At 35.8% G+C, this 23,198-nt stretch overlaps 1 protein-coding gene across 4 annotated transcripts in view; it reads left to right on the plus strand.

The window, feature by feature from the left end:
• LOC135838048 (early estrogen-induced gene 1 protein) overlaps positions 1–23,198 on the plus strand; it is a 61,595-nt gene that overhangs the window by 16,905 nt on the left and 21,492 nt on the right. For all 4 annotated transcript variants that reach the window (XM_065353575.1, XM_065353576.1, XM_065353577.1 and 1 more), the window contains exons 4-6: positions 14,518–14,708; positions 14,816–14,976; positions 21,119–21,326. In XM_065353575.1, coding sequence (XP_065209647.1) covers positions 14,518–14,708; positions 14,816–14,976; positions 21,119–21,326 — 560 coding nt within the window. The remainder of the gene's footprint in view (positions 1–14,517; positions 14,709–14,815; positions 14,977–21,118; positions 21,327–23,198) is intronic.

The raw sequence follows: 23,198 nt of genomic DNA on the forward strand, positions 1-23,198 counted from the left end.
ATGATTCAACTTCCTTTTGTAGTGAGTGAGTCTGTAATAAAATGTGAAAAATGATTAAAAATGGGGAGGAAAATAATAGAAGGGGTGTTGTTCATCTACTTTCGTAAAAATTAGCGTAAAAGTTTATTGAACGTCGTTGACACGTTAAAAAATGACATAAAAATATTTTTAATAAAATGTTGGTAAACTTTGACTAAATGTTATAAAACCACAGAAAGTATCTTTAAAATGATTAGAATAATTCAAATTTTCTGATAAAAATTGTGATAAAATTTCATTTTTTAATTTGCCAAGCAGTCTTGCTTTTTGCTAAAATTGTCAAGAGTCACTATAATCACTTTTGACCCAAATGCTTGTATTTTAGCAAAATTCTCAATTCTTTCCTAGTTGCCAAAAAGTACCATTTTTTGCATAAATTTCCTAAAGTCCAGCTTTTTGCAAAAAAATGTCTTCTTAAATTCTCGATTTTCATCAAAATTGCTAAAAAGTTCTTTTTTGCCAAAAATTCCAAAAAGTCTCGCTTTTTTCCAAAAAATTGTCCCTAATGAAGCAATAAGTTGCTTTTTGCCAAAAACAGCTAAAAAGCCAATTTTTTTCTGAAATTGTTGAAAGTTTAAGTTTTTCCAGAAATCGCGAAAATACTCACTCAATTATTTGTCTAAAAATCTCACTTTTCAGACGCAAAGCATTAAAATGGTTTGATCATTTTTTTTTTGTCACTTTCAGGTTACTAAAATTACGTTCTACCGAAAAAAATACGTACAAGCCCTAATTATAGTTTTTTGGGATTGGAGGGGGAGGGGAGGGGGTTAGTGCAATTTTTGCCAAATTTCACTGGAATTATACCAAGTACATACCTATTTTTTTTTTAGATATTTTTATTGATTTGTGAGCATTTTTTTTAGTGTTTCGAGTTTCTGAAAATGCTCTTTCTTTGATGATCCACATCTCCCTTCCAGTAACACCGGGCGTCTAAAAAATTTTCAGGGCGATTTTCAACTTGAAACGAAGGTGTCTACTGAATTTTGTCAAAATTCTGGGATATTTTTTTGCAATCAGTATCGGTATAGCCATCACTTAGAAACCGAACAAAGAATTATTTTGCTGACGAATACTAAATATTTTATAAAATACAAAAAACATCAATCGGTAAACACTAGCAATGAAGGAATGTCGTAAGTAAAGCGAACACGAAAAATACTACATCTGCTATAATATACGAGTAATTAGGCCGACAAAGCGTAGGAATACGTTCATAGATAGATTGATAATCATTGTCTGCCCACATGTACGCAATAAACGCCTGCTTTATAATGTATGTAGTACTCGCGATATGATTTTCATATTATTCAATCTCACTTCCGAGGAAATTGCTAGATTTTTGTTCAATTTTATAAAAACATCACGTTAACGAGCGAGTTGGTAGGTAAATTTTCAAATACAGAAACGCCATGTTGAATGAAGAAGAACCCCCTCCCTCCCCCCAACACAACGTAACGAGACCTTTTATTTTTCAACGTATAGAGTTAAAGGCATTAGGTATACGTATCACATGTATGTATAATGTTGCTTCATTCACCGTGAATATCTTCAAAATCTTTATCACTTTCCACGTAGGTGTATCTTTATGGTTTAACACCGCATCGAAAATTGCCTCGCAAAACGAGCGAATGAAAGAAAGGTCGATGAAAATATGCGTACACGTCGTCGACAGGTTGGAATTTTCCACGACGATGTGGTGGAGATATGTAGGTACTTTTTAAACGTCGTCGTCGTCATCATTGGCAAACCTCATTCTCAAAGCGTGTTTACAGCTCAGTCGAGCTCGAGAGACGAAGTAAATTGAAAAATAAATTGCTCTGTATGGCAATTCAAAAGATGCTTGAAATGAAGAGGAAAAAAAACACGAATAGAACGACCTGCCTGTGTGCCTTTAGTTGCGAGTATCAATCGGCGTCAACATCGATTTTTTTTTTCTTATACTTTTTTTGTTGATGAACGTTATCAGTTATATGAGCGGAAAGTTGAATTTGAAAGTTATTCTATTTGAAAATTGCACGCATTTATACCTACGTCAACTTTTTACTGAAAACAATTTATCAAAAGTATAACCAAGTTTTTTCAACTTTTTGATACAACTGCAAATTTTATTGTAAGCCTATATATAGGACTGTTCACCTTTGCCCATTTTGAAACTGTCTGTGGAAAAGGCTGAAAATGTCAAAATTTGCTCGAACGTTGTAAAGGGTTGAAGATGTTTTCAATCATTCAATACTCCAAGGAGTCGATTTATATTATCGATAACGAAACTCAAAACTTATCGAATAACTCGTGAAATTTTTGTGTCTTTGCATGTTCTTTCGATTTGATTTGGTCTCGAGTTATCAACTTGAATTTTTTCGAAGAAATGCCCCTCCCCATCCCTCTTTGAGAGTGTGAGCCCATTTTTATAATGCTTTGAGAAAATTGTATCAGGTGTAAACAGAGGTGTGACGAAGTGATATAAGGGAGGGGGGGTCCCGTGGTTTTTTGGTGCTTCTTTGATTATAGGGTTCATGCTGAATTTTAGCTTTCTTGGTTAGTTAGGTAAAATTTCGATTTTTTCTCATTTTCCCAAATTTGATTTTCAGAAATTCACCAAAATCAAAAAATTCACTCGAGCATCTGAAATTCTGGCTGCTGGGTCATTCCATGTCAACTCAACCAACGATTTTGAGTCATGTCTTTCGATTTCGCTTAAATTTTTTTTACAACATATACCCACCCAGTAAGTATAAACCCCGCAATCAGTTTGGTCCCAGCCCCCTCAGGGGGGAGGGGGTGGAGGGGCTTCCATTATTTTCACATTGTCTCGAGGTACTCAACTTCAGCAGCCCATTCCTCCAAAACTATGATTTTTTTGATCAAAACTGATTTCACAGCTCGAAAGGACATTGCATTTAGAACTTTTTAATCATTTTGAAATTTTCAAAAATTGAAAGTTCAAATTTCAAAATGGCGCTGTAAGTGGGAGGTACCATTTTAAATTTTGAAAAAATTTCCATAGATGTACCTTTTGATGCTTTTTCGAAATATTCAAGCTTCGAGATGGGATCTCTTAATGGTGAGGGAGCACCCTCACCCCCAATTTTGGGCGAAACTTTCGAAAGAAAATCTGGGGCATGTGACATATCAAATTCTATGTTTTCGGTGACGCTGAACACGAATATGACTTCTGATTTTTGATAGGACCCCATCCATGGCCCCCAGCACCTCCCCAAAAGGGGTAAAAGTTCAAAAAAGTGTTTTGTTCGTGCGACACATGGAATAGTATGTTTTTGGTGACGCTGAACACGAATATGACGTCAGATTTTTGATTGGACCCGTCCACGGCCCCCAGCACCTCCCCAAAGGGGGTACCCAAAAACATGGTTACATTCGTGTGACACATGAAATAGTATGTTTTCGATATCGCTGAACACGAATATAGCCATAGTTTTTTAAATCGACCTCACCCATGGCCTCCAGAACCTCCTCCAATAGGTAAAAGTCAAAAAAAATTGTTGGGGGCCGTGGATGGAGTCCTATCAAAAATCTGACGCCAAATTCGTGTTCAGCGTCACCAAAAACATACTATTCCATGTGTCGCACGAACAAAAACACTTTTTTGAACTTTTACTCCCTTTGGGGAGATGCTGGGGCCATGGATGGGGTCCCATCAAAAATCTGACGTCATATTCGTATTCAGCGTCACCAAAAACATGGAATTCGATATGTCACATGCCCCAGATTTTCTTTCGAAAGTTTCGCCCAAAATTGGGGATGGGGTGCTCCCCCTTCATTAAGAGATCCCATCTCGAAACTTGAATATTTCGAAAAAGCATCAAAAGGTTCGTCTATGGACATTTTTTCAAAATTTTAAATGGTAGCTCCCACTTACAGCGCCATTTTGAAATTTGAACTTTCAATTTGAAAAATAAACTTTCAACTTTTGAAAATTTCAAAATGCTTAAAAAGTTCTAAATGCAATGTCCTTTCGAACTGTGAAATCAGTTTTGATCAAAGTATCATAGTTTTGGAGGAATGGGCTGCTGAAGTTGAGTACCTCGAGACAATGTGAAAATAATGGAAGCCCCCCACCCGCCCCCTGAGGGGTCTGGGACCAAACTGATTGCGGGGTTATTACTTACTGGGTGGGTAAATGTTGTAAAAAAAAATTGAGTTGACATGGAATCACCCTGGTGATACATTTTCACATGATCGTTCGATCCAGCTTTGTCTGATTCAAAAATTTCTGTGCCAGTTGAGATACCTTTCTTGCGAGTTATTTCGATTCACTATACAAACTGAATTCGAATTTTTCACCTTCATCGCTCAGGCACACAATTTTCCTTGACTTATTGACTTAATCGGTGAACAATGACGAATGCGAGTAGTTGAAAGAAAAAAAACGATCAAGTATGAAAAAATTTCGACTCCTTGTTCATGTGGAAGAAGTTAAGTAAACGATTATAATGTTAAGCGAATAAGTGTTGCATACGTGAAAATGGATTATTTGCGAGTCCGAATGTAAATAAACGAAGGCAAATCGTATATTTACAGTATAAATCTTCGTCTGACTCTGAACGTCGTCGTCGTCGTTGTCACGTTGAGAAAAGATGTGCGTCCTGCACGTCTCCCATACCATGGCTCGTTTCGCTGCGTCGAATGTTTACGTTTATTTTTTTTATTTTCATTCTTTTTCGTTTTTCGATTCGAATGTAAAATTGTGTATACTTACTTACTTACTGTAAACTTACGCGATTTTGAAATTGGCATCATTCAGCCGATGAAAAAATTTACGAATTACGTTTTCGTTTCAAATCAAAGTATTCGCCGTCAAGTGGAAAATTTCTCGAGTGAATTTTTCGAATTCTTGGGAACGAACAGAATGAAAGTGGGATGGGAAGAATTGCTGCAATGTCGAGTGACGAAATAAATTGCAAATTTTTTGTGCGAAAGATTCCGCAACAATGTCGAATGATTCCCTTCAATTTTCAAGTGTGGGTAATGCCTTCGTTGAACTTTTTGCATTCTCAGTAATGCAAGGTTAAGTACGAGTATGGCCAAATCTGAAGTATGGCCATTTGTCATCTATCTATGCATCCATAGGACACCCTTAAACCAAATTAGGATACCCTTGTATGATGTTTCGTGCTCCGAGATCAATATCGCATCTGTTGCGAAGCCATTAAAGAAGACTGTGAAGAGACTGTAATTTTGTTAAATTTGAAAATTTTGGAAAACCGTGCAGTAAAATAGTGAATTGTTTTCGTTTGAAACGGTAATGTGTTTTTCAGAAGAACGTTTATGGCCAGTATCTCTTTTTATTGGGAATTCGACTCAGTTTGTAACGAGATGGGAGTCATTTGAGAATGTTTTAATACTGAATTTTCAACGTTACGGTTACAAAGCTTTGTCTTTTGCTAAAATTGACAAGGTCTCACTTTCTGCCTCAAAAGTATCAAAAATTCTCACCTTTTGTCAAAATTGTCAAATAGTATCCTTTCTTACTAAAAACTGACGCTGTCCCCCCCCCCAAAAAAAAATGTCAAAAAGTTTTGTTTTTTGTACAAAAAATAAAATAAATATCTCCCTTTTTCAACAAATATTGCGAAAAAGCATCATTTTTTTTTTATTGCTTAAAGTCCTGATTTTTACTAAAATTGTCAGTCTTGCTTTTTACCAAAAATTGTCAAAAAATTCTCACATAATTCAAAAATTGACAAAAATTTTTTGTTTTTTTTTGGAAAATTTTTTTTTTTGAAGTTTTACACATTTTGTTCTAAAAATTGTCCAAATGTTGCTAAAAACTAGATATCATTGCTTTGCCAATAATTGTAAAAAACAGAAATTCTCAGTCTTTCGCTTTTCACCAAAACTTAGTCTTAAAAAATTGATGAAAACTCTCGGTTTTTTTGCAAAAAAAAAATCCAAAAAGTTTTGCTTTTTTCCAAAAGTTTTCCAAAAGCCGTGCTTTTTGGTAAAAAATCTAGTTTTTTAGCGATAGAAAATTTTCGTTTCAAAAAGCCAAAAAAAAGTTATTTTTTGAAAAAAAAAATGTAAAAATTATTATTGTTTTGTTAATGATTCCCATAAATTACTGGTTTTTGCTAAAATTTTCAAATTTTTATTTTTTGAAAAAATTCTTGCTTTTTAGCAAAATTGCAAAAAATTTTCACTTCAAAAAAAAATTTTAAAAAATTGTGGTTTCTTGCAAAGAATTTTCCAAAAGTTTTTCTTTTTGCCAGTACTTGTCAAAAAGCATTTTTTTTTGTTTTTTTGAAAAAATTGTCAAAGTCTCACTTTATTTTGCCAAAAATTGTTCATTTTTTCAGAATGTCTGCCTGTCCGGCCTCTTAAGAGGTCATCGAACTATTACTATACACTCTAGAGATCACTGACCTACCTGTCTAGACTCCAAAGGTCGCTCATCTGCCGTTCATGCCTTTTAAGGTCATTGACCCATATGTCTGTCTTCTTCTCTGACTTGTTAAAGGTCATTTACACGTGTGTTTGTGCTCTGAAGGTCACTGACCCACCTGTCTAGCCTTATTAAAGTCTGTCTTTCTGGTCTCCTAACGTCATTGTTGATCTCTTGGACTTCCCAAGGTTGTCTGGTCTGGCTTGTATATTTAGGTCATTGACCTGTCTGTCCAGCTTCTCAAAGCTGTCTGGCTTTCTGTCTGGCCTTTCGAGGTCATTAAACCATTGACCTGTTTGTATGTCTTCTTTGACCTGTTAAAGGTCATTGATCTGTGTGTTTGGGTTCTCAAGGTCACTGACCTACCCGTCTAGCCTATTAAAGTCTAGGTATCTATCTGGTCTAATAAGTTCATTGTCGGTCTCTTGGACTACCCCAGGGTCGTCTGGTCTGGCTCGTCTATTTAAGTCTGTGGGGGTATCTGTAATCGCATTGATTCCAGGTATCTAAAAGCGGTTCTCGCGAGTCTGATGCATTCACATCCACCCTCTACATACTACAGTGATACATATACATTTAAAAATCGCTCTTTTTGTATATGTATCACAAAGTAGTACCGTGGTGAAGAATACTAGCCAGTATACCTAAAATGAACCTTTTTTCTTATACAGTTTTCTGTAATGTGATTGGTTGAACAATCTACATTACAAAACAACGTTATCGAAAAAAGGTTACAGGCTTGCTTCTTTTCTATTGGTTAATAGAAATAAGGGTTTTTATATAAATATAAGCTGTATTCAGCTTAGAAACTAGTCTTGTAAATATTTACAACCAAATAACATCTCTCTTGTTAACTTGGTGTTGCTTTCTTGACTCGCATTCTTTCTCTCTCTCGCTTCTCTCTCTTCTCTCTTACACCCATTCAACTACTCGTGGGCCTCGTGGTACGTGTGTAGTTGTACAGGTGCGTTGCCTTTATTCCTTCTCTCTCCGCACTTTGCTTACCTATACACAGGCCTGCTGGTCCAGGTATAGTTGCTGCTGAGTTCTCCTTTTTCTCAGTTACATATCCGAACGGGCCACGTGGTACGGATGGATATTTTCCTGAATCCCTTGTGATTTGAACGGGCCCTGTGGTACGGACTTATCACACTCATTCCAATATCGGAACAGGCCTAGTGGTATGTACAGATATTACGCTCTCTCTTTGCAATTCGAACGGGCCTAGTGGTACGGACAAATTGCCTCATCCTAAGTATCCAGACCGGGCCTAAAGGTACGGTACAGGTCTCCTTACAACTTAGGGAAATTGTAGGCATTATTTTTGGTGGCTAAGTACGCAATAGGTCGCAACGAATTTGCGAACCAACAATGGATGCTCTCCCACGTTACAACTTATGACCACATCGGTCAACTAGGGCCTCGGTAGACCTCCCATTACCGAGAAGTCATTGACCTGTCTCTCCAGCTTCTCAAAGCTGTCTGGCTTTCTGTCTGACCTTTCGAGGTCATAAAACCATTTGTCTTCTCAAGGTCGACTTCCTTCCTGTCTAGCCTCTCAAGGTCGTTGACCTGTCTTTTTGACTTCTCAAGGTTGCCAGTGTTTCTGACTTGTGTTTTGAAAGTCGTTGACCCGTGCGGCCAGCTTCTCAATCAAGGCTCATTGACCCAGGTTTCTGGAATATCAAGGTCACTGACCTACCTGACTAATCGGTCATTCTGGTGTTCTAAGGTCATTGACCTTTCTGTTAGGCGTCTCGAGGTAGTCTTTCTGTCTGACCTCTTTAGGTCATCAACTTTTTTATCGGGCTTCTCAAGGTTATTTGACTTTCTGTGTGACCTTCAAAGGTCATTGATCTGTCTGTCTGGTTTTCTGTCTGATCTTTTGAAGTTATTCATATTCACCCGCCTGTCTGGCTTCTCAGGGTAGTCTGTCATCCTGTGTGGCCTCTCAGGGTCATTGACCCGTGTTCCTGGACTCTCAAAGTCACTGATCTACCTGTCTAGCCTCTCCAAGTCATCCATCTGCCTATCAAGGTCACTGACCCACTTGTCTAGCCTCTCATTTTCGGCTTTCCAACATGGTGGGGTAAAATTTTGCTGAAATTTGAATGTCTGAATATCTATTGGAGTCTCTAGAATCTCTTAACATAGCTCAATAAATTTTCTAATCGATATCGAGGGTCGAAAACACAAAAATACTCATCAAATTTCAGCTTTCTAGCCCAGTTTGGTAAAATTTTGACGTGTTACTTACCTACCCTTTTTTTTGGTACAAAGTTTTTCAATAATCTCAAAAGTGAACGTAACTACCGAAATAGCTAGTAAATTACTTATAGTACGTAGTACTCTTTCGATGTAAAATTTTTCCCTTCGGTCAAGATACCTGCTTCGTTAGACCTATACTTACATACAATTATTTGTTCAAAATTCTACGCGTGCTCTTCGTTTAGATTTTAGTGCATGGTTCGTCAATTTTTTACCAACAAATTAGAAAGATTGAAAGTTAGTACCCATTTTATATCCACCCTCTCCCTCTGGGCCTCAATTGCCGGCTTGTCTCGCACGATTGGTTTTCATTTTTATTACGCAGCATTCTGGTATTCTGGTAATATTTGTACGAGAAATGGCGTGGGATTTGGAATACAGTATTTCGGTAGAAATTTCATAAAAATTGATATTTTCTTCGAAGGCAATTCGTCTCATGCGTTGGGCTAAGTGAACAGAAAAATATTATTAAGCTAATTGAAACTGTACGGATTACATATGCGCAAAGGTACGTAGAACATAAAAAATCTGATTTTTGAAAAATCACACTCGAGAGTCGAGACATGTACACTAGCGAGTAGGTATCCATGTGCATACGTAAAAATGACGTACAGAGCGAAAAGTTTCAAGAACGTTGACCTTGCGCCAAATTTAATTTCGAGGAAGTACGAAAACGAATACCGTAATGAAAATTTACCCGCTAAACGACAAAGTTTTTAACTAGCTTAGCAACGGCAAACGGAACTCGTTTTACAACCTTATATCGCCGTAACGATTCGCTCAATCGAATTAATTCCGAAGCTAAAGAGTAGCGAAAAATGAGACGAAATTTTAGCCATAGCGAAAAACCTCCAACTCGATCTTTAATCGTACTCGCGAAGGCGTCGAAAAACTTTGCTGCCATTTTATCAGCATATAATATTAACGGTGTTGATATAGGCGAGCTTTGTAAAATACACGTAACCTACTCAAAGAATTTCATGCTTTACAGCACAAAGCTCAATCGAGAGAGTTTTTGTAGTAATTTTGGCGACGCTGTGGTATTCTTTCAGTCGTATATATCTGTGACATTTTCGCTACATTTTACACGTCGTCGAAAAGGTTTGACTTGACCGTTAGGTTTGCTGCTAATTTTGATTTATTATAAAATACTCGCATCGTTTTTAATATCATCGTTGTTGTTGTTGTTGGCGTCATCGTTGTCTCTTGGAAAATATATACGAATACCACCAGGTTTTCTTGATTAAATTCCGTCTGTCTGTTGCTACACATTGCCTCTTGCTTTGCCCATCCCTTATTTATTTTCCCGGTCGCCTGGTCGCGTGGCTATTATTGTTTGAAATAAATAATCGATACGTGTATAGGTATTATATTGTAGTAATTTTGAATTCGGTCGAGCGTGCTTATGCTTACCTGTCTCGATATTTTGTACTCGCGTATTTGCTGTGGCCTCTAATGAAGAATTGTAAGAGTTATCTTTACGTATGTCTGGCACGAGTACGATAAGCTGGGAAAAGATTATCTCTCTCTTTGGGAAGTTGTACAGGGTGAGTTCTGAGTGGGTGGAAAAAGCTTGTTGAAAAGAACGTGATGGAAATGATAAGGTTTCGAATTTGAACTCGAAGTGGGCCAGTTTGATTTTAGTTTTGCTTTTGAAAGTTTTAGAATGGTCGATGAAATTTTCAAGTCCTTCGTGAACGGTTCCTTTGGTACAAAATCGTGAGAAACTAATTAGCCCAATACATTTTGGAAAATGATTGTTTTTTATTTTCGGCCTCTCTCGCAACAATAATTCGGTTTTTTTTTATGGATGAAGGTGTACCCAGCCCCCTCCCTCGCCCCTCCACTCCCGCGTTATGATAGGTGAATCGGTATCTGATTCGGATTTTGAAAATGTTTGCAACAGGGCATCTTTGAGGGGCCGAAAAAGAATTTCAGAGCCAAACAAACTTCGTCCATCCCCCGTCCCTTGCCCTGCATGCGAAAAAATCGTGTTTTCCACGTGAAAAATCCTATTCATTGAAAATGTTAACTGAAAATTTTGAAATTTTGATGACGTATAAAGGACCAAAGACCAATCCATGGATTTTTTTTTTTCAATTTTTCTCTACCTTCTGAACCATTTATAAGCATTCCAAGTAGGAATTTTTCGCCAAAATGTTGATTTCAATACAAAGTATTTTTGATGTTTAGAAAAAAATTGAAGTGGTTGGTTATGGTCGAGAATTAAAAGAACTGAATTTTGAGTAGTTTTGTGTTTAACGTTTTGGTTTCTGAAGTTACTTTTTTTTTCAAATTTTCAAAAATTTACTGTTTTCATAGATGAATTTTGAAGCCAAAAATTCCACTTTTTGTGAAAATTGTGAAATAGTTTCGCTTTTCGCTAAAAATTGACGCTTTTTCGATGAAAATCCCAAAAAGTCTCAAATCTTTTTTCTAAAAAATTGAAAACTGTAGGAAAAAAGGCTCGCTGTTTCAACAAAGATTACGGAAAAGCATAATTTTTTTTTTGCCAGTATTGAGTTCTATCTTTCGCAAAAATTTATAGTCAGTCTTGCTTTTTACCAGTCATAAATGCTCGCTATTTCAAAAATTGACAAAAACTCTGTTTTTTTCAAAAAACTTTTTTTGCAAAAATTTCAAAAATTCTTACTTTTGCCCAAAATTGTTGAAAAATTGTATTTTTTGCCGAAAATTACCATAAATTCTGGCTTCTTAACAATTGAAATGTCTCAAAAGTCTCACTTTTTTAGCTATAAAATTGTCAAAAATTACTGACATGGGAACCTCTTGAGGTGTCCGCCTTCGATTTGAACGGGACCGCGATTTTTGGAAAGAGCATTTGTTCTAAAACCCCCAAATCTAAATTTTCAGCTGCCCAAGGTCATTTTTCGATTTTTGGCGAATTTTTGAAAATCCAAAATCGACTATTTTGGTGATCGATGCTTTTTTTTTAAAAAGTACGTACTTGATCAATAAAAATGTTCAAAATAAGTCCTAAAACTGATATTGACCCCCCAAATCCAAATTTCGCCATTTTAAGCCATTCCGGAGCCTCCAGCGCGATTTTTCAATTTCTCCAGAATTTTGAATTGGCTCCAGAAGGCGTGAATATGAAGTTGGGCAGCTAAAAATAGAGTTGTGTGTTATACTCGACCTGTTTAACGAATTTATCCACATTTGAGCCGATTCTGAAGCGGACACCCAAAGAGTTGTTTTTTGACCAGCTTTTTTTCAAAATAAAAATATTCAAAAATCAAAAATTTCCCGTTTGCGAGAAAATTTTTGAAATTTGCGCGAATCGCTGTATTTCGTCATTAATTAACCACACGAGAGCGAATTTCGCCATTTCCAGCCTTTTTGGGCCTCCCTTTAATTTTTGGATATTATTATTATGAAAAAAGCTGGTCAAAAACCCACTCTTGAGGTTTCCGCTCCAGAACCAGCTCAAATGTGAATAAATTCGTTTAACAGTTCTAGTATAACACACAACTCTATTTTTAGCTGCCCAACTTCATATTCACGCCTTCTGGAGCAAATTCAAAATTCTGGAGAAATTGAAAAATCGCGCTGGAGGCTCCAGAATGGCTTGAAATGGCGAAATTTGGATTTGGGGGGTCAATATCAGTTTTAGGACTTATTTTGAACATTTTTATTGATCAAGTACGTACTTTTTTAAAAAAAGCATCGATCACCAAAATAGTCAATTTTGGATTTTCAAAAATTCGCCAAAAATCGAAAAATGAACTTGGGCAGCTGAAAATTTGGATTTGGGGGTTTTAGAACATGCTCTTTCCAAAAATCGCGGTCCCGTTCAAATCGGAGGCGGACACCTCAAGAGGTTCCCTTGTGAGTCTTGTTTTTTTTACTTGAAAGATAAATTTTCTCGCCAGCAATTCCCAAAAGTTTCTGATTTTTGCTGAAATTGTTGAATTTTTGCTCATTGGCAAAAATACAAATTCTCGCTTTTCAGCAATATTGTTGAAGATTTTCTCTTTTTTCCCAAAGATTATCAAAAGTCGCATTTCTGCTAGAAATACTTGTTTTAAAATATCACTTTTTTTACCAATGATTTTCAAAAAGTCCTACTTTTTGCTAGAATTATCAAAAAATTGTCGTTTTTTAGCAAAATCGCTAAAAAGTGTTATTTTTTTGCAAAAAATTCCACAAAGTCTCACTTTTTTTCTAAAATTGTAAGTCTCCCTTTTTGCCAGAAATTCCCAAAAAATCCTTCCTATTGTTGAAATTGTCAACGTTTTGCTTTTCGCCAAAAATTGCGAAAATTTTCCCTTTATTACCAAAATTTTTTAAAAATAGTTCAAGTTTTCTAAAAAAAAAAAATGAGAAATCAGAACATTTTAATTTGTTGTGATTATTCTAGTTTTTTTTTGTAATTTTTTTCTATTTACATTTAATGTTCTGCTTACTTTTTGTCCACTTTTTTGGTTATCGATTTTTTTTTTTTTTTTTTTGAATTGACTGGTACAAGCCCTCAGTACAGGATGTATCTAACAGCTGATCTACGGTATATTTTGTTGGTCGTCTCCCGCGGAAGACTGAGTCAAAGGTCACCTAAGAAGGGTCATTTTTTTTTAAAAAAAAGGGTTTTGTCACTTTTGGGCATTGTAACGTTTGAAGTTTTTTAGCCCTTTCCCCCTCCGAAAGAAAATTATGAATTGAATTTCTGAATCTAACTGACTCGTATGTAGAATTCAAAATTCAAGACCACTTTTAGCCCTCCACTTGAAAATTCGTGGATTGTGAAATTATGATTCATCGTCAAATTTATTGCACGTTTTCTCCATTTAATTTTATTACAGAAATCTAATTTCAGAAAAAATTCAACTGACAATGAGTACCTGATTTTGAATTTTGAAATGAAAATGTTGAAAATACGAGTAACTTGGCAATTTCCTGTTAAATATCATATTTTCTTGCTAAGATGGATACCTTTTCATTTTATTTTTTTTTACTAAAAATAACGCATTTTGTTCTGAGACACCAAAAGTTTCTTCATAATTATTATTTTCACGAAAAATGATAATTTTTTACTAAACAACATGTTTTTTTTTCTAAAATGAAAATTTCTCATTTTTTCATCAATGATGGTCCCATTCTCCTTTAAAAAAGCAACTCTTTTTCATTAACAAATTTCAAGTCTTTTTTTGTACCTAAATGGTTTTTTTCTCCAATGTTCTCATTTTTTTTCTTCATTGAATTGTGACGATTTTTTTAGATCAATTTTACTCTCGATTTTCGACGTATCTCAACAGTGTTTCCAACTCATACAATCCGGAAGACCCTTTTACCAGGATGTGTCCCTTGCTTGTTTCTCGTGTTGTCATTTTCCAGCAAAAATATAATTTTTTCCCTTTAAAATGAAAAATGTTCTCGATTTTCTACGAAAAATAGACACATATTTGTCCACCTGAAATTGTCATTTTTTCACTGGTTTATTTCATTGAAAATTGTAATTTTTATTTGAAATTTTTTTCATCTGCCTTCACCTTAATTGAATGATTTTATTTTACTAGCCGAAATTTTTTTAGTTTTAAAATTTCTTTCTTTTGCCCTAAAAGTACCATGTGGATATTTTCAAAATCCGGGCCAAGGTCCAATTCACCTATTATTACCGGGGTTATTCAATTTAACATTTGGTCGAAATGGTGTTTCTAGAGAATACTTACGAGTATGATATCTATTTATTATGAATGATGTATGTGTAGCCTCCAGTTAGCCATTAATACCGACGAAATAATCCTACATATTTAGGTCGATTATAACAAAATTTACGTTGCTTTTCGCAGGAACTCAAAGGTGGCAAATCTTTCCAAAAGTTGGGTTTCACCGATTTAAATTTAGCCGAATTCGCCGGTTGCGGAGAAACAACCAGAAGATGTCTATTGGAAGGTTACGACTCGAAGCATCGGCAAGATAATTCCATGCTAAGGATTAACATCAATATGAATATGTTATCCGGAGACGTACTATTCAAAGTGTAAGTTTTTTCACTAGTATATAGTCGATCATTTATACGATCTCGTAAATTAAGTATTATTAATCGACGAAATGTTATTTTATATTTTCATTTCCTATCTTGTACAGCCCTTCGCCTTCGTTGAAGCAAAAGCATTCGTCGAGTCCGATCGAGAATGACGTCATCATTATGCCGGATAGAATGAACCGCGAAGATTTTCCGGGCGGTTCGATCGCCAGTGGTAGTTCCGGTTTTGGCAGTTTACCAAAGAAAAGGCCGCCACTTTTTGGTAAGTTTGCATAACGTACATTTTAATATCTAAAAATTGATACTTTTACGAAAATCAAAACAAACACGTGGGTTGTTCGACTCGGAGTTCTACTTTGACCTATAATCGAGTACCTTACCTTACCTACCTACCTACGTACTACTAAGTCTCTTGGAGAAGGAAGTGTGGATTATTATGCACTATTTTATTACGGATTTTAGTTGTTTCAAGTTTGTACGAGTAATTTGTAATACGAGCAGACACTGCATTCGTTTGGCATGTGCATTGCAACACATGTCACTCGATTAGTAACTCTATTAGCACATTTAGCTTATACACGTACGTGTACGTATAAAATACGTGTATTATACAATGTTATACTCCTGAAGTCCTGCCGGTGAAGGTATTTGTCGCAAATTGCGTGTGAGCTGTGTAATGCACGTCGTCGGTAGTAAAAAAAAATACCATCATATCACGCGATTATTACGAACTTTTGCCAGGTACCTGACCTGCGCTTTGGATACTTGGCGTTCATTCTACGTAAAACACGTTATAATAAGTGTTCACCATTCAGTACGTTCAGTTTAAATACTAGGAAATGTGGTGATATGTGCTGACATAACTGAATGGCAGTGCTGGCGCCAGAACTTTCTTCGTTTGTTTTTCCAACATTCTTTTGGTCACGCCATCCATACTATGCTATGTGCCAGATTCAGGGAAACAGTTTTCTGTGCTATCTACTAAATTTTTCGAGTTTGTTTTTCTCCAAAGTATTGTGAAATTTTGGAACCAATTTACTATATTGTATCGTCTTAGGTATCCGAAGACTTGCTTTTCCAGTCTGATTTCACCCTGAGTAGTTCAAATCGCCCCCTCCTCTCTTCGTTAGAGTGGAAAATACGATGAAAAGAACCTTTGAGGATAAGATAGCGAATACCGAACTTTCTCCAATTTTAACGAAATTCACCCAAAATGTTAGTTTTGATGTAAAACCATACCAAAATATTTGTTTGAGTCGACCCCCCCCCCCCCTTCAACCTGAGAAATATGCCCATACGTGCTCGAAAATCAAAATTATCGTTCTTCGGGGGAAGGGGGGGGGGTTGAAGTGTTCCAAAAATTCTGAAACTTTCACAAAAATTAGTCTTTCATTTTTTCTACAAATTTTGACCTTTTTGCAGGATTTTTACTTTTTTCAGCTCCACAAAAAATATGCAAGTATGTTATACTTTCGCCCCTCCCCTTTCATCCCTCCCAAAAAATCAACTCGAACAAATTTAGGTCAAGGTTATCTTCGTTTAACCACCCATCTTCAAATTCAACGCCAAAGCGAGCCTGAATACCAAATTTTGAAATCACATCGACCCGTGTTCTCAATGTTCAGTTTCTAAAAAAAGTTGTAAGATTGCATCATGAGAAATTGAACAAAATTGTGAATAAAAGTGGTGAACCGTTATCAAAATGATGATTTCAGAATTAGTACGATAGTTTCGAAAAAAAGTTTTTGCAGGAAAATCATCAAAATAGGCTGAAAGTTTAGGAAACAGTTTCAAAACTTGGTAAAATTTTACATAAAGTACTAGGAAATTGGAGACCAAATTATCCAAAAATTACAAAAAAAAATTGAATTCGCATGAAAATTATTGAAATATTGTAAAGATTGGCGAAACAGTACTAAAACTTAATAAAATTTTGTATACTCACAAATTGCGTAAAAAATTGTCAAAAATTTGAATGAAATCAATTGAAAATCCTTACAGATTGTGAAAACTTTTTTTTTGAATAGTTCTGAAATTGTACAAAAATGACCCAAAAAGATGATTTTGCGAAAAAATTACTGAAATATGTAGTGGGAGAAAAATACACCCAGTTCTCCCACTCATGTGGGAGAAAAATATTTTTATCTGTCACCTACACTGGGAGAAATTTATATACGAAAAGTTCAGTCACCTTAATGGGAGAAAATTTTCCTGTCTCCTAATTGGGAGGAAAATTCTCATTTGCCATAGCAGCAGAATATTTTTCTACCCCCTAAGCGACAGATTTTCGATCATTTTAGTGACCAATTATGACGTCAGTGACTAAGCCGCGACAATTTAAACTTCCTACTCAGTGGTGGTGGCGCTTACGTCCAATTATAATCAAGAAATTATCGAACATAGCCGATTATACTCGATTACATCATCGTTTTTTAGGTGGTGGCGCCAAGCTGTCCACCACTCTCGCGATAACAACCAATAGAAAACTAGTTCAACACGAATATCGCTGAGTATAATCAAACATGATGTAATTCTAGCGCCAGCCGCGAAAGATAGTGCTGCTAGAAGCGTTGAGCGCGTGCACCACTGACTGCATACATTCCCCCGCCCAATTTCTCGTAAAAAGCGCAGTTATAAAACGTCGGCTAAGTGCGAAAAGGTGCCTCGTGAAATTTGTTACTTGACACCTGTGTAAAGTGGTCTTTCCACTCTGAGCACCATCTATCAGTCCAAATGTTCAAACCAAAAGTTATGTTACCTCAAGGCACCCTTCCCATCATGGGAGATGCCTTCAGATTTGAACTTGGACTGATAGATGGCGCTCAGTGTGGAAAGGCAGTTTTACACAGGTATCAAGTAACAAGTTGCACGAGGCACCCTTTCGCACTTAGCCGATGATAAGCTCTGATCCGAGACAATTTAGGTAGGACTGCAGACATCGACGCCGCTAAGTATAGTTCCAACTTTACTTCCATCTCCGCAAATGGGCTGGAGCCCATTCGCCAGAAGAGACCAATAAATCCATCTTTAGCTCAATATTTCCAACTGTAGTTCCTACTGTTTCCAGCTTTAGCTTCCTTCAGTTTGTGATTTATTGGACTTTGATGAATTTTGGCGTCTGCAGCCTCGGACTTTGTCATCATCTGCGATGACATCGTTTCTCAAGTTAAGTCTCTATGGGTCAATTAGTGAATCTTCAGCTGTCTCAGATCACTCTTTGAAATGCACAGAGATAGGTTTTAATAACAAGTTGCCTTGGTTTACATTCCAACTTTAGATTTGAGTTTCAAGACCTTGGCTCACATTGTCTTTCTTTATTTTCTTTTTTGTTTGAAAATGACGTATCGCTCAGGACGTGCATTTTAGTTTTAAGTACAGACGCATCGCTCAGGGTGTCTTCCTTTCTTTTTTCTTTTTTTAATATTTATTTTCCTTTTTGTTGCTCCTAGTTTAAGTATTCCCAAAATTCCCCAGGGTTGCGATCCTTTTTATTTGTTTATGTTTTATCCCTTAAGTATAAGAATAAATGTCCTAAATGTGAATTTGTCTTGGACTTTTATTCAACTTTCGTGACTTTGAGAATTCAATGAATATTTCCAACTTTACCATAAATATATCATTCGGTCGAAAGTTCAATCATATCTTAGGTCAAGCTTCAATTAATCCAACTTTAACCCCACGTATTATAAATATGTAAATATTGGGGAGGGAACCCATTTTACATCCGTGATTTGTCCGATCCTGAGATCTCGATGAGCTAGTTATAGAATCGCGAGAGATATCATTTTGACATCACCAATATTTCCATCACTATTTTTCCAACAGAACGAGAGTGCATGAATCCGATATCCAGATGGCCAAAGAGGATTTGAATTAGTCTATATTTTCTTATCTTCAAAGAAATCAAGATTCAAAAATTTCCATTTTTGAACTCTTGGTGAAAAATCAAAAACTTCAAAATCAAAAATTTAATTTTTTATTTTATGGTAGTTTTTGGGGTTTTCCGAATATTTCTCCCTCCACAAATATCGTAAAAATTGATAACGTTTTCAGAAATCCCCTAAGATTGTCAAAAAATTAAAGAGAATCACTCATATAGTCATAAATTATTGAAAATTATGGAAACGTTGAAAAAATATTACAAAATTGTGCTAAAATTACAAACAAAAAAAAACTGAGCATTTGAAAAGTAGCGTAAAAGTTCATAAAATTGTGGTAAAACTCGATTAAGTAAGTTTTACAGAATTTTTTTTCAAACTGTCAGAATATTGAATAAAATCGCTTGAAAATCGTTAAAGGTGATGGAAACGGCGATAAAAGATTACAAAATAGTGCAATAAATTACAAAAAAAAAAAACAAAAACTGAGTTTGCTTGAAAATTCTAAAATTACCTTACATTATGAAAAAATTGATTAAAATTGTTCACAAATGATGGAAACGTTGATAAAAGATTACAAAAAAGTGCTAAATTTGCGAGAAAATGACTAAACTAATTTGCATAAAATTTGAAAATAGCTGTTAAAAGTTTATAAAATGAAAACCAAAATCCTGCAAAGTTCGTGAAATTTGTTTTGAAACTGCTAAAAAGTTGCATAAAAATTATCGGAAAAAAATATCAAGTATCACAAAAGTGTGGAAAAATTGCCCCCCTCCCCCTCCCCAAAAAAAAAAACCAATCAACTTTATTTTGAAAAAACTGCTGAAAAATTTATAAAAATTCGCATAAAAGCAGCCTTTAAAATGAAGAAAAACAGCATGAAAACTAATCATAATTCTGTCAACGAGCCATCAAGTATTATTGGAAGAAACTCGTTGATTTTTTTCTAATGCTGAAATTTTGTCCAGTATTGTGAAAAATACTATCGAAAAAATTACCCAAATTGGCGAAAAATCAGTACAAATTACTCGAAAATGATACAAAAATGGGAGGAAAATAGTCGTATTAAAATTCCAAAAAGTTTAAAAGGATCAAAATTGGTGTAATATTTGTCAAAAATCACACAAAAATTGCTGCAAGTAATATTTGAATTGAGCAAAAATTTTTCAAAATTTTTCAAAATTGAGCTTAAATTATTATAAGTAATAAAAATATGAAAAAAAATGAGAAATTGCGAAAAAAAGTGAGAAAAATTTGTTAAATTGGCATCGATGATCGAAGTCGTTGAAATTTGAAAAATTACTATTGTCTCTTCACGTCGTTTTAAGGAGTTGAAAACAAAACTCAAAAGTAGAGTAACCAATAAAAAATTCTAAAAGTTCGAAGTTGAGCTTTTTTTTTGGAGAGCCCAATTTGCAAAATTTTGACAAATTTTGATAGTAGCAAGCCTCTATTTTTAATATTTTCCCATTTCCACTATTGAAGTATCGCGATGGAAATAGTGAGCCCAGAGAATTAGGGCAGGGGGGAGGGGGGTGTTATGAAGCCTCAAAATTTTGGTCAAGATGTAAAAGGAAATCGAGGGTCGTGTGACAGGGTGTCTAACAGGTACTGCAGGTACTGCAAGTACTGTAAAAGTACTGCATTGAAATCCTCGGTACTGCAAGTACTGCAAAGTACTGCATTTTGCCTGAAAAGTACTGTATTTTTTCTCAGAATCATTGATTTAAAATTTTTTAAAAACCTCAAAATAAATTAATTGGTGAAAATTAAAAAAAAAAAAAAAAAAAAATGTTCATTTTGTACCTTAAAAGATGGCAACACTTGTTAAATTAATACTTGTAAAAATTTTATCGACAAATTCCAACCGGTTCAAAATTTTTTTTCTGGGGGGGGTCGGTGTAAGCTGGATAAAAAAAAATAAGGTAATGCAAAAGGTACTGTAAAAGTACTGCATTTCTTCGGAGAAATTTTGTTAGGCACCCTGTGTGACATATCGTTTCAATGGTTTTTGGGATCATTTAATACGGATATCTACTTATTTTTTTGATTCGGCCCCTCCAACGCCGCCCCCTTATTGCCCCCTCTCCTCAAATTTTCCGAAAATTGAAAAAATCGTGTGATATATGGTTTATTAGGTTTTCTGAGGCGCTGAATACGAATCTCAACTTAGTTTTTAGATTCGTCCCTTCCAAAGCTCACATTGCTCTCTCCATAGTTCTCAAAAATTGAAAAATTCGTGCGACATATGGTTTGTTAGGTTTTCGAGGACGCTGATCACGATAAAGTAATTATTTTAATGATCTGGCGCCTCCAAACTTCAGTTCGACCCAATATTTTTTAGAAAAAAGTTTTAAAAAATATATAAATTTTCGCGTGCTTTGCGATTTTCCTCATGATTATACCTGCTGAAGTGTTCGACTGCTCGTGTTACTTTTTGCAGTGATTTTCTTTGAACAATTTTTCTAAATACTGTTCTGTCGGTGTGTACCTAACGTATGAGTATGTTTTGTTCAACTTTTGCAGACCGTCTGAACTCGGATTCGTCGACGGTGGGACAAAATTCCGACGTGATTATTGAAGGCTGTAATCTAAACGATAGTGGAGAAACGACTAAGAAAGAAGACAACGATTCGGCTTGTCATTCGCGTAATTCGTCCAGCGCCAGTCACCTCAGCAAGATGTCTCATTCGAGGCAGAGTAGCTCCGGCGAAAGCGCCAGCGGTCATATAAGGTACGTAAAAAACTGTTTCACGTATTCGCTATAGTCGCCGCCCGCCCCGCGCCCTGGCTCACCGCCCTTTTAACTCTACCGCGAGCTTGCTTATAGTTGAAATGCCGATGCTGCCGAATCGCTGAGGTCAGAATGTATCCCTCGGTCCCTTGGAAAAGTAGCATATTTTTAAACGTAATAGACGGGTTAGTTTAAACTCACCTTACTACGTACGTACTTACGCGTAATCTTATAGGTTGATAGAAAATGACCTCGTCGACGGTTATGAAATAATTTAATTCGACCATTTATGTCGTTTTGATCAATATGGTCATATTTATATGTGTACTTGTGTGTGCTGATATGCTATAGAGCCGAATAGTCAACTGTGTATTTATTACTGCGGCCTAGACGACGACCTGTTCAAGGATTCCTTATGGCAATTGGCCGATCGAATTAAATTTTTATTAATTTTTTTGTTCGTTTGACATCCGAATTGCCCAATGCCCCCGTACTCTTGAAACACCTTAACCCTTTGAGACCCGAGAAGAATCTGACTGATGAAAATTGAAAAATTTCATCAAGTAAGTATACCTATTATGGGAAGGAGTGTAACTTCATCGTTAAACAGATTTTTGGGAAAAATTGACGTTCATTCAAAATTTCATTTTAGAATTTGAGGAAATGATCAAATTGGGCATTCTCGGGTTTCAAATGGTCAAGTTTAGTGATCTCTGTGTAGTCTTTATTTATGATTTTACGACATGTTGTGGTCTTCATTAGAAGAAGATTTGTTTTGAAGAGCATTATAGAGCAATATCTCGAATTTGGGGATGATTCTGCGATACCCTAAATAGCTAAAAATTAACTCGAGATTATCGCGTAGCAGTGTTGAATGTCGTATAGTTAGAGAGATGATTTCATATGATTTGCGTATCCTCTCCCTTGGATTGGCGTAGATGTGTGTGTATTTTTTCAACACTCTACGAGCAATGAGCATTGCATTAGGAGTACTACAAAAACCCGGTATCAACCAGTTTGCGCGATCGCCACGAACGGCTTTAATTAATTTGACGCGCTAAAAATCGCGCTTTCGTCTTCCTGCTGCCATAATAATCGTTCATTGCTACCGAAAATAATGCTAAATGCAGCGCTCGCCTCGGTCAGTTTATAGTAAAACATGGGCGTAGGCGTAAGCTTTAGATATAGGCATTATTAGTATCCATTTGAGAGATTATACGAGTACAAATTACCCGTTAAATATCGACGTATTATTCGAGTATTTTGTATATTCTATGGCAGCGATTAACAATATAGAAATATTGCGGTCGCCTCGTATGTAGAATCTCGGATTTTTTTGGGTGTGTGGGTGGTCCCCCATCCCCTCGTCCCAATGTTCACATTCAACATTTTCACGCGAGCCTCACTTCGCGTCCAGTCTCGTCGAGCTCGAGATAGTATGACTATGATTAATTGATTGCCGTCGCGATCGTTTTCACGGATGTGCTTAATAAAAATTATAGTTTACGTATAAAAGAAGAGAAAAAACGATTATTTTATTTTGCTAGGCTGTGTCGATACTCGATATATTATTCGGCGTCTTGATTTGTGACCATGGTGATGGTTTTATCGATGCCGATCATTGATTTTCTGGCTTTTCGAGATGGTTTGTTTTGTTGTAAGAAAATCAGAAAGGAGAATATTTTCATTCGTGGGTTCGAATGGTTTGTTTGGCGTTGAATTGAATTATGAATTTCAAGGCTATGAGCTTTGATTGGTGGGTTCTCGAAGAAATTTTGATTTTTTTTCTTAGAAGTAGGTATTTTTGTGCAATTTTCAATTCGAAAAACTATTCAAATCAGAATTAATTTTTCTGCGAGACTGAAAGGTTTG

Source organism: Planococcus citri, chromosome 2 (genome assembly GCF_950023065.1).
Source record: "Planococcus citri chromosome 2, ihPlaCitr1.1, whole genome shotgun sequence".
Lineage (NCBI taxonomy): Eukaryota > Metazoa > Arthropoda > Insecta > Hemiptera > Pseudococcidae > Planococcus > Planococcus citri.